Source organism: Bombina bombina, chromosome 6, assembly GCF_027579735.1.
Source record: "Bombina bombina isolate aBomBom1 chromosome 6, aBomBom1.pri, whole genome shotgun sequence".
Taxonomy (NCBI): Eukaryota; Metazoa; Chordata; class Amphibia; order Anura; family Bombinatoridae; genus Bombina; species Bombina bombina.
The window spans coordinates 952252576-952265688 of record NC_069504.1 but is presented as its reverse complement, the minus strand read 5'-3'; the positions used below and the strand labels follow the sequence as shown (position 1 = coordinate 952265688).

The 13113-nt window shown below is 42.1% G+C and overlaps 1 protein-coding gene across 1 annotated transcript in view; it reads left to right on the top strand.

The window, feature by feature from the left end:
- The first annotated feature begins 6310 nt into the window (after positions 1-6310).
- Positions 6311-13113, top strand: part of APBB3 (amyloid beta precursor protein binding family B member 3) — a 139954-nt gene continuing 133151 nt past the window's right edge. The window contains exon 1 of the mRNA XM_053719590.1: positions 6311-6491. Within this exon, the coding sequence (XP_053575565.1) occupies positions 6311-6491 (181 nt within the window). The remainder of the gene's footprint in view (positions 6492-13113) is intronic.

The following is a 13113-nucleotide window of genomic DNA, read 5'->3' as shown; positions in this document are numbered from 1 at the left end:
GGCAAGGGCCTCAGCGGAAGAAACAACACACCGGGTTCTGCAAAGCAACCTCCTACAGCGACTGCCACAGTGGAACAGGGTGACACCTATCAGATCCCTGACAGCCACACTTACCCTCACAAAGAGACTCTTGCTAATCAGCCAGGGCGACAGGTCGTATAATATAAAAACATAATTTATGCTTACCTGATAAATTTATTTCTCTTGTAGTGTATCCAGTCCACGGATCATCCATTACTTATGGGATATTAACTCCTCCCCAACAGGAAGTGCAAGAGGATTCACCCAGCAGAGCTGCTATATAGCTCCTCCCCTAACTGCCATTACCAGTCATTCGACCGAAAACATGCAGAGAAAGGAAAACCATAGGGTACAGTGGTGACTGTAGTTTAATGGAAAAATTACCTGCCTTAAAGTGACAGGGCGGGCCGTGGACTGGATACACTACAAGAGAAATAAATTTATCAGGTAAGCATAAATTATGTTTTCTCTTGTTAAGTGTATCCAGTCCACGGATCATCCATTACTTATGGGATACCAATACCAAAGCTAAAGTACACGGATGACGGGAGGGACAGGCAGGCTCTTTATACGGAAGGAACCACTGCCTAAAGAACCTTTCTCCCAAAAACAGCCTCTGAAGAAGCAAAAGTGTCAAATTTGTAAAATTTGGAAAAAGTATGAAGAGAAGACCAAGTTGCAGCCTTGCAAATCTGTTCAACAGAAGCCTCATTCTTAAAGGCCCAAGTGGAAGCCACAGCTCTAGTAGAATGTGCTGTAATTCTTTCAGGAGGCTGCTGTCCAGCAGTCTCATAGGCTAACCGTATTATGCTATGAAGCCAAAAGGAGAGAGAGGTAGCCGAAGCTTTTTGACCTCTCCTCTGACCAGAATAAACGACAAACAGGGAAGACGTTTGTCGAAAATCCTTAGTTGCCTGTAGATAAAATTTCAGGGCACGGACTACATCTAGATTGTGTAGCAGACGTTCCTTTTTCGAAGAAGGATTAGGACACAAAGATGTAACCACAATCTCTTGATTGATATTCCTGTTAGTGACCACCTTAGGTAGGAACCCAGGTTTAGTACGCAGAACTACCTTGTCTGAATGAAAAATCAGATAAGGAGAATCACAATGTAAGGCAGATAACTCAGAGACTCTTCGAGCCGAGGAAATCGCCATTAAAAACAGAACTTTCCAAGATAACAACTTGATATCAATGGAATGAAGGGGTTCAAACGGAACCCCCTGTAAAACATTAAGAACTAAGTTCAAACTCCATGGTGGAGCAACAGTTTTAAACACAGGCTTGATCCTAGCTAAAGCCTGACAAAAAGCTTGAACGTCCGGAACTTCTGACAGACGTTTGTGTAAAAAAATGGACAGAGCTGAAATCTGTCCTTTTAAGGAACTAGCGGATAAACCCTTTTCTAAACCTTCTTGTAGAAAAGACAATATCCTCGGAATCCTAACCTTACTCCATGAGTAACTCTTGGATTCGCACCAATATAAGTATTTGCGCCATATCTTATGGTAAATCTTTCTGGTAACAGGCTTCCTAGCCTGTATTAAGGTATCAAAAACTGACTCAGAAAAACCACGTTTTGATAAAATCAAGCGTTCAATTTCCAAGCAGTCAGCTTCAGAGAAATTAGATTTTGATGTTTGAAGGGACCCTGGATCAGAAGGTCCTGTTTCAGAGGTAGCGACCAAGGTGGACAGGATGACATGTCCACTAGATCTGCATACCAAGTCCTGCGTGGCCATGCAGGCGTTATTAGAATCACTGATGCTCTCTCCTGTTTGATTCTGGCAATCAATCGAGGAAGCATCGGGAAGGGTGGAAACACATAAGCCATCCCGAAGGTCCAAGGTGCTGTCAAAGCATCTATCAGAACCGCTCCCGGATCCCTGGATCTGGACCCGTAACGAGGAAGCTTGGCGTTCTGTCGAGACGCCATGAGATCTATCTCTGGTTTGCCCCAACGTCGAAGTATTTGGGCAAAGACCTCCGGATGAAGTTCCCACTCCCCCGGATGAAAAGTCTGACGACTTAAGAAATCCGCCTCCCAGTTCTCCACTCCCGGGATGTGGATTGCTGACAGGTGGCAAGAGTGAGACTCTGCCCAGCGAATTATCTTTGATACTTCCATCATTGCTAGGGAGCTTCTTGTCCCTCCCTGATGGTTGATGTAAGCTACAGTCGTGATGTTGTCCGACTGAAACCTGATGAACCCCCGAGTTGTTAACTGGGGCCAAGCCAGAAGGGCATTGAGAACTGCTCTCAATTCCAGAATGTTTATTGGTAGGAGACTCTCCTCCTGATTCCATTGTCCCTGAGCCTTCAGAGAATTCCAGACAGCGCCCCAACCTAGTAGGCTGGCGTCTGTTGTTACAATTGTCCAGTCCGGCCTGCTGAATGGCATCCCCCTGGACAAATGTGGCCGAGAAAGCCACCATAGAAGAGAATTTCTGGTCTCTTGATCCAGATTCAGAGTAGGGGACAAGTCTGAGTAATCCCCATTCCACTGACTTAGCATGCACAATTGCAGCGGTCTGAGATGTAGACGTGCAAAGGGTACTATGTCCATTGCTGCTACCATTAAGCCGATCACCTCCATGCATTGAGCTACTGACGGGTGTTGAATGGAATGAAGGACACGGCATGCATTTTGAAGCTTTGTTAACCTGTCTTCTGTCAGGTAAATCTTCATTTCTACAGAATCTATAAGAGTCCCCAAGAAGGGAACTCTTGTGAGTGGAAAGAGAGAACTCTTCTTTTCGTTCACCTTCCATCCATGCGACCTTAGAAATGCCAGTACTAACTCTGTATGAGACTTGGCAGTTTGAAAGCTTGAAGCTTGTATCAGAATGTCGTCTAGGTACGGAGCTACCGCAATTCCTCGCGGTCTTAGTACCGCCAGAAGAGCACCCAGAACCTTTGTGAAGATTCTCGGAGCCGTAGCCAATCCGAATGGAAGAGCTACAAACTGGTAATGCCTGTCTAGAAAGGCAAACCTTAGATACCGGTAATGATCTTTGTGAATCGGTATGTGAAGGTAAGCATCCTTTAAATCCACTGTGGTCATGTACTGACCCTTTTGGATCATGGGTAAAATTGTCCGAATAGTTTCCATTTTGAACGATGGAACTCTTAGGAATTTGTTTAGGATCTTTAAATCCAAGATTGGCCTGAAAGTTCCCTCTTTTTTGGGAACCACAAACAGATTTGAGTAAAACCCTTGTCCTTGTTCCGACCGCGGAACCGGATGGATCACTCCCATTAATAAAAGATCTTGTACGCAGCGTAGAAACGCCTCTTTCTTTATTTGGTTTGTTGACAACCTTGACAGATGAAATCTCCCTCTTGGGGGAGAGAATTTGAAGTCTAGAAGGTATCCCTGAGATATGATCTCTAACGCCCAGGGATCCTGGACATCTCTTGCCCAAGCCTGGGCGAAGAGAGAAAGTCTGCCCCCCACTAGATCCGTTCCCGGATCGGGGGCCCTCGAGTCATGCTGTCTTAGGGGCAGCAGCAGGTTTCCTGGCCTGCTTGCCCTTGTTCCAGGACTGGTTAGGTCTCCAGCCTTGTCTGTAGCGAGCAACAGCTCCTTCCTGTTTTGGTGCAGAGGAAGTTGATGCTGCTCCTGCTTTGAAATTACGAAAGGAACGAAAATTAGACTGTCTAGCCTTAGGTTTGGCTCTGTCTTGAGGCAGGGCATGGCCTTTACCTCCTGTAATGTCAGCGATAATTTCTTTCAACCCGGGCCCGAATAAGGTCTGCCCTTTGAAAGGTATATTAAGCAATTTAGATTTAGAAGTAACGTCAGCTGACCAGGATTTTAGCCACAGTGCTCTGCGCGCCTGAATGGCGAATCCGGAATTCTTAGCCGTAAGTTTAGTTAAATGTACTACGGCATCTGAAATAAATGAGTTAGCTAACTTAAGGGCTTTAAGCTTGTGTGTAATCTCATCTAATGGAGCTGATTCAAGTGTCTCTTCCAGAGACTCAAACCAAAATGCTGCTGCAGCCGTGACAGGCGCAATGCATGCAAGAGGTAGCAATATAAAACCTTGTTGAACAAACATTTTCTTAAGGTAACCCTCTAACTTTTTATCCATTGGATCTGAAAAGGCACAGCTATCCTCCACCGGGATAGTGGTACGCTTAGCTAAAGTAGAAACTGCTCCCTCCACCTTAGGGACCGTTTGCCATAAGTCCCGTGTGGTGGCGTCTATTGGAAACATCTTTCTAAATATCGGAGGGGGTGAGAACGGCACACCGGGTCTATCCCACTCCTTAGTAACAATTTCAGTAAGTCTCTTAGGTATAGGAAAAACGTCAGTACTCGCCGGTACCGCAAAATATTTATCCAACCTACACATTTTCTCTGGTATTGCAACTGTGTTACAATCATTCAGAGCCGCTAACACCTCCCCTAGTAATACACGGAGGTTTTCCAGCTTAAATTTAAAATTTGAAATATCTGAATCCAGTTTATTTGGATCAGAACCGTCACCCGCAGAATGAAGCTCTCCGTCCTCATGTTCTGCAAATTGTGACGCAGTGTCTGACATGGCCCTAATATTATCAGCGCACTCTGTTCTCACCCCAGAGTGATCACGCTTACCTCTTAGTTCTGGTAATTTAGCCAAAACTTCAGTCATAACAGTAGCCATATCCTGTAATGTGATTTGTAATGGCCGCCCAGATGTACTCGGCGCTACAATATCACGCACCTCCCGAGCGGGAGATGCAGGTACTGACACGTGAGGCGAGTTAGTCGGCATAACTCTCCCCTCGTTGTTTGGTGAATGATGTTCAATTTGTACAGATTGACTTTTATTTAAAGTAGCATCAATACAGTTAGTACATAAATTTCTATTGGGCTCCACTTTGGCTTTAGCACATATAGCACAGATATCTTCCTCTGAATCAGACATGTTTAACACACTAGCAAATAAACTAGCAACTTGGAAATACTTTTCAAGTAATTTACTATAATATGAAAACGTACTGTGCCTATAAGAAGCACAGAAAAAGTTATGACAGTTGAAAATTAATAAACTGAAAAGTTATAGCATCAAATCTTTGTAAAAAACACAATTTTAGCAAAGGATTGCTCCCATTAGCAAAGGATAACTAACCCTGATAGCAGAAAAAAAAAAAAAAAAAAATACAGAAATAAACGTTTTTTTATCACAGTCAACTACAATCTCACAGCTCTGCTGTGAGTGATTACCTCCCTCAAAACAAGTTTTGAAGACCCCTGAGTTCTGTAGAGATGAACCGGATCATGCAGGGAAGACAATAAACTTCTGACTGAATTTTTTGATGCGTAGCAAAAGCACCAAAAAAGGTCCCTCCCCCTCACACATAACAGTGAGAGAGATCAGTAAACTGTCATAAATTAAATAAAACGACTGCCAAGTGGAAAAAAATAGTGCCCAAAACATTTTTTCACCCAGTACCTCAGAAAATTAAACGATTTTACATGCCAGCAAAAAACGTTTAACATTAATAAATTGAGTGTTATTAAAAAGCCTGTTGCTAGTCCCTGCAAATTAGGCTAAAGTTTTATGCATACAGTATAATTCCAGTGAAGTGCCATTCCCCAGAATACTGAAGTGTAAAATATACATACATGACAGCCTGATACCAGTTGCTGCTACTGCATTTAAGGCTGAGTTTACATTATATCGGTATGGCAGAATTTTCTCATCAATACCATTGTCAGAAAATAATAAGCTGCTACATACCTCTTTGCAGATTAATCTGCCCGCTGTCCCCTGATCTGAAGTTTACCTCTCCTCAGATGGCCGAGAAACAGCAATATGATCTTAACTACTCCGGCTAAAATCATAGAAAAACTCAGGTAGATTCTTCTTCAAATTCTACCAGAGAAGGAATAACACACTCCGGTGCTATTATAAAATAACAAACTTTTGGGGGCGTGCCTGACCATCGCCCAAGATGGCTGCTTAAAACTCGAGCTGTTATTTAGTGAAATTCAAACCGCTGGTTATTGCCTAACTACCACACAATTTATAGCATCCCTGAGGGGAATAGTTTATTTAAACATCTAAGGAACGAACTTATATATTTTTTTCCTACGACAATTCAGCCCAGCAGACCATGCTAGAGGAGGTATACAGCGGAGGCCCTCCCGCGGCCTAGACCTTCATCTACCCCCCCTAAAAATACCTGAGTAAAGGTTTGAAAGTACACAGATACTATCGTCATTCTAAGCCCTTGCGCTATATTCAGGACTTATTGAGAGAACTTTACTTGGATTTTGCCGCTGCCTAACATGGAGGATATCCAGCAAGTGCTGCAAGCCCTCTTTGCAGATTTCAAGGTGGAGCTGGGGAGGCAGCTGGAGCGGCTTGGAAAGAGTACTAAACCCATTGCGGTGCAATCCCCGGATCATAAGCAAGTACCTACAGATGCACCATTGATCGCAGAGCAGCGGGAGTGGGAACCCGAATGTGGTGAGATGTTGTGGGATAGCTTGGCCATGGGTAAAGCGGCAGACCCGGAGACATGGGAGGTACCCCAATTGGCCTATACATGTGACAGTTTAATACCCATACAGAGCAACCCCCGGGACTATTTTCATACCCTACCTGACGGGCTATGGTGGGGAGCGAGGGGCCCTGACTGCCTGATATTGACGCCTTACTCTTCTGTTGGGCTGCCCTGGAGAGAGAGGAGTGTCGGACGCTCGTATATACAGATGAGCAGAGATCCTCTAATCCCACCGCGGCTGTTTTGCTCCGAAGCCGCTGTACCAACAGATATACAGCCCTGCAGTACTATCTTCCTCTGCCTCCCCTGGCCCAGTGAACAGAACGTTTCTATCAAAACAGGATGCAGGCTTCCGCCTGAGAAAGCCGGAATAGGGTAACCGGTTTGTGACTTATGGACTGGTTCAAGGGACACTCCGGCTTTAGTATTTTTTTTTCATGCTCTTATATAACTTGATGCTTGGACGTCTATAAATACATCCATAACAGTTCACTACCTATAATCTTACTTGTTCCTAGGAACAGCTTCAATTTATTCGGATATTTTGATTCTGTTAACCATATGGGGAATACTGCAGCCATAGAACCATCTCTGGCACTTACACCACTGCTATTTTAGGCTATCGAGATGTAAACTAGCGTTTATGTCCTAAAATATGACTGGGATGATTTGTATTTGAATGGTATTGTATTATAAAACAAGGTTTTCATATTACTATTCAATGACCATGAGTTCCTATAGTCCATGATTATGGCGCGCCTAGACAAAGTATGTTCAACATACAGTTAATTCTACTTGTATATAAATATTGCCATTGCCGTGTATCCCATGGTTCTTAGTTGTAAGAGACAGCAAGATCAGATCAAAGAACTGGAACCTTTTGCTGTTATGCATGTGGTTGTTAATGTTTCATATAATTTATATGGTTAACATACTGTTATTTCAAGCTTTAGATTTCCTTGTTTTGTTATTTGGGATTCTTACTTAACCTGAACATGTTCTCTCACAAATGATCAAGTATGTATATATATGCTATTTAATGAACGTGATGTTATTTCCTACTTGACGCTATGTATAGACGCGTTTTTACAGATGTATGACTTTACCTTTTGATTTATATGTGAAAAAATGAGAAAGAGTACCTTTTATTTAACCCTATATGTTATTGAATTCAATAAGAAGATACAGATGTGAGGACTTAAAAAAGGGTCCTATATACCAAAAATTTTAAAATCTGAGGTTGATTCACAGGTTCATTAACCACTTAGATTACATTACATTTCTTGGAATTGCTAATGGTTATTAGTTTCTTATTGTCTGAAATGTTTGCATGCCTTCTATTATTGTTGTAACGCTCTATGTATAAACAGTGATGTCTACTTTTCTAAACCGCCCCCACTGGCTGGAGGCCTATGTATGTGGTTACTATGTACTACTTTATCTTTCACCTCAATAAAAAATATTTAAAAAAAAAAAAAAAAAAATAACAAACTTTTGATTGAAGGTATGAAACTAAGTATAATCACCACAGTCCTCTCACACATCCTATCTATTCGTTGGGTGCAAGAGAATGACTGGTAATGGCAGTTAGGGGAGGAGCTATATAGCAGCTCTGCTGGGTGAATCCTCTTGCACTTCCTGTTGGGGAGGAGTTAATATCCCATAAGTAATGGATGATCCGTGGACTGGATACACTTAACAAGAGAAATACATGTTTTTATTTCAAATGTTGGGTTTGGAGGTGGGGATACTACCCTGTCTGTTATATTGTTTATTTTCGTGTGATATTTCTACTCACTGCTTATTTTCATGTGATATTTCTATTCATTGTCAATTCTTTTTTGCACTGTTTACATTTACTGCACAATTTATTTGACTGTTCATACTGGTTCACTCTTTCTGCGCTGCTGTACATACTTGTCGCACCTCACCTGGTTGCATACATCTCACACACTATAGTACAGCTGGCGTATTGGTACTCAGAGGGGAGGAGACAAACTAGGCACCCTAGTGTAGCAAATAACTTGACTTACACACACTACCCAGTGGGAAGATACTCTTGACATACGCCCCACACTCACACCGCAGGAGGCAGATAGAATCAGGAAAGATGCAACCACACCCACTTAAATTGATTTCAATTAATGCCAAGGGACTCAATAGCCCAGAAAAGAGGTCTATAGCATTCCATCAACTACACAGGGAAGCAGGAGCTATCTTATATGTACAGGAGACCCACTTTAAAAAAGGAAGAGAGCCCAAATTTGTAAATCATAGGTATAGAACTTTCTATTTAGCGACTCTAAGAAAGGTGGGGTGGGAATTTTCATCAAGAATTCGATCCCTTTTTACCAACATTTATATTCAAAGACCCCAATGGCTCTTACATACTGGTCATAGGCATTTTGTTCAATTCATATGTCACGCTAGCAAACATATACCTCCCTAATCAGGGGCAACACATAGCTTTCAAACACGTAGCACAGATACTGCTAGAACATATGAAAGGCATACTATATTTAGCAGGGGATTTCAATGTACCACTAGACCCCATATGGGACACCTCGGCAGGCAAGACAGGTACACCACAAAAGGTGATTAAAGCTATAAACACCCAGCTTCATCTAAGGCTACATGATGTGTGGAGGTCAGTGAATCCTTACTCACCCCCCCATCATGTATAATGGATCAGCTGGGGCTGTCGCTAGTAGAGGGTTCCAGCATTCTCCGAATCACATGGTCCGATCACGCACCAGTACAATGCACATTATCTTGGCCAGACATGCCCACACGCCCCTTCTATGGAGACTTGATGAATACACTCTAGACTGGTTAATTCAGGTATAGATGCGACCCTGAGACACTACTACCTCAGACACCATGCCCACATCTACAGTATGGGAAGCCCACAAATGTGTGGTGAGGGGTGAGTTTATTAAGTTTAAGGCGAGGGAAACTTAAAACAACCAACAATTTGTGAATTCTTCCCTGTCCCAAATCAGATATTGGGAATTGGAACTGAAAAAAGCCCCCTCTTCCACGACCATACTAGAATCCCTGACTAAAGTTAGGATCGACCTGAACAACCACCTTACTAAAATATATCAGCAAAAGGCCTCAATCTTGCAGCAAAAATATTTTGACATGAATGACAAGATAGGGTCATCGTTAGCCAAAGCATTAAAACGAAAACAGTTGAATATGTATATACACTTACTGACCAACATGGCAGGACAAATACAGAATGACAGCGAGAAAATAGCAGAGACGTTCCGACAATACTACGAAAAACTCTACAACATCAGAAATTACAGCACACAAATTGACATAGACAAATATTTAGATGAGGTACACTTACTCACACTATCTCCAGAGGGCATTGAATCCTTAGACATGCCAATTACGAGCAACGGGGTCAAAATCAGCATTAAATCAATGCCAAATGGCAAAAGTCCTGGCCCAGACGGGCTAGGAATTAAATACTACAAGACATACATGCGCCACCTGTTGACACCATTAGTATCCCTATGAAACTCATTACTGAAAGTGAGAGGGTTCCCAGACTGAATGTTGGAGGCAAATATAACTGTACTCCCTAAGCAGGGGAAAAACCCGGAAAAACCAGAGAATTTTCACCCCATTTCACTATTGAATTCGGACATTAAAATATACGCCAAAATTATAGCAAACAGAATTAATAAGTTCTTACCTAAATTGATACACCCAGATCAGGTGGGTTTCGTCCCGGGAAGGGAGGCGCAAGACAATACGCTGAAAGTGTTACAGTTGGTAGCATACGCCCAACATCAACACATACCATTAGTACTGGTCTTGATGGACGCTGAAAAAGCCTTTGATCACGTGCATTGGCCATTTTTAAAAGCAGTCCTGACAAAGATGAAATTTAGCGAGACCTTCATAGACCAAATCTTTACACTATACAGGAACACCTCTGCACGAGTTAAGGTGAACGGACTCTTATCTGATGGATTTCCCATCAGAAATGGCACAAGGCAAGGCTGCCCTCTCTCGCCTATCCTCTTCGCCTTGGCAATAGAGGCATTGGCGCAGAGGGTCTGAGGGGATACACAAATTTCGGGGATACACACTAAATCATGCGAACATAAACTGGCGCTGTATGCGGACGATATCCTACTAACTCTGACCAATGTTGATACTTCACTCAATAAAACCTTGACTACCTGTAGGGACTACGGACGGTTCTCTAACTTTCACCTTAACATAACAAAATCGGAACTAATAAATATTATGTATCACCCAGACGACCTAGACATGGCACTACAGGACTGTCCCCTGAGACTACAAAGAGTCAAAATGAAGTACCTGGGAATGTACCTCCCCCCAAACCCCCAGGTTATCTTTCGGGAAAATTTTAAAGCTTTAGAACATATTTTAGTTACCGACCTGTCCAGCTGGATAAACAAGTCAATCTCCTGGGCGGGGCGGATCAATGTGATAAAAATTAACTTACTCCTAGGGTAACTAGATATAAGAAGTTAGATGAGGAGAGAGAGAAGACAAGTAATGTCTGGAGTAGCTATGTTAATAGATTATAGAAGAAAATACAGTACTGTCTTTGGTAGCAATTATTGTCATCATATCTTGCAAATTTTGTTGTACATATCATTTGTTGCCTTATTCAGTGCTGGATATATAAATAAAGAATTTAAAAAAAAAAAAAAAATTAACTTACTCCCCAGACTACTATACCTACTCCAAACTACACCTGTCCCCCTCCCAGTCAACTACCTACATAAGTTACAAAATATCATGGAACAGTACATCTGGGGGGAATCAGACCTAGAGTAACCAAGAAAACAATCTACCTACCAAGGGACAGGGGGGACCTTGGAGTACCAAACGTCCAAATTTACAAACATATTGATTGGTGCTTCAATGACCCTAACAAATTGTGGGTACAGCTAGATTGCAACATTTTAAATACAAGAAACGCAGGCCTGAGGGCCTGGGCCCTGAAGAAGGATAGACCAGTAACAACAACAACATACCCATTGTTCATAGACGTCTACACAATCTGGGACAGGATTATTCACACCTCGATGAACATATTTTAAAAATACTCACCACTGACACCTGTATACCAAAACACCACAGTACCATGGAACTACACAGAGCAAGAGATAGACCCTGAAAAGCCTTTCAGAGATTGCACTCTTGCGACATTACTTACAGGGGGCAAACTTAAAACACATTGCAATATCCTGGAAACAATGCCCAACATTACTATGAGCTGGTACTCACACGCACAATTAAACCATTTTCTCGCGACACATAAACACAAACATAGCCTCACGGGGCGACCCACCCCTCTCGAGAGCTTATGCCTACGAAATACCCCCACGGCACATACAATCTCTACAACGTACAAATTACTCCTAGCAGAGGATTCACAAATTCTCCCATCATACACAAAAGCATGGGAAAAGGAATTACAAATTGAGATATCACACAAAGAGTGGCAGACAGCCTTCCAAATCACCAAAACGGCTTCAATATCTACAAGGGTGCAAGAGTCCAGCTACAAATTCTTGGCAAGATGGTACCTTACCCCTAGCAGATTGCAACGAATATACAAACATGCCTCAGACAAATGCTTGAGAGTCTGGGAGGGGACGGATCGCCAACCCACATATGGTGGGACTGCCCTAAGTTAGACAACTACTGGGTGGGTATACTCAGCCACATAGAGAACACTTTGGGGAAACCATTGCTAAATAGCCCAAAAACACTGCTGTATCTTTCACTCCCTAAGCCTGATGACAAAGCGAGCAAAGCCCTGCTGCTGATCATGTTGAACAGCGCTAAGTTACTAAAACCTAAGCATTGGAAGTCCTGAGTAGCCCCCTCAATAGAAGAATGCCAAAGACAGGTAGATACATTGATTCACCTAGAAAGATACCACCACATTAAACATGGAATGATAGACACACATGAACTTATGCTAGAGCAGTGGACTAAAAGTAAAAGACACTCAGAGCAGACTGCCCAGGCTAGGGGCATAAATACAGGGATCTAGTCTGTACCTAGCGCGCTTTACCAGGGTGAGAAGCTTATTACATTTTTTGACATATCACTTTGTAGATGCTCGGAGAGCCATGTATGTTACCTATGTTATCTTTTTCTTTGATTTTTCTTTCAATATGTATAAGATTGTATGAGCAACAGCAATTGTCCGGCAGATGTTAAATGGCACCATATCAGGACACTTAAAATGGACACTTTGCAACAACTATCTAAAGCTTGTAACAAGTATTAACAACGTATTGTATTTTAAACAGCACACTATTTTGAATTCTGTTTAACTACTAATTATTTCAATAAAAATATTATTAAAAAAAAACTTTCTATACATTGTTTTTTGTGTGTTACTTACCTTCCATGTTTAATTTAATTTAATAAATAAGGCTATTCACTAACATTTGCAAAATTGCAGTCTATAAAGCATCTGGAGCCAAGTTGGTGTAAAATTTAACCATTTCCATGCTGCATCTATAAACAGTCCTTCCATATTATATCTGCAACCATTATTGCATATATTATTGT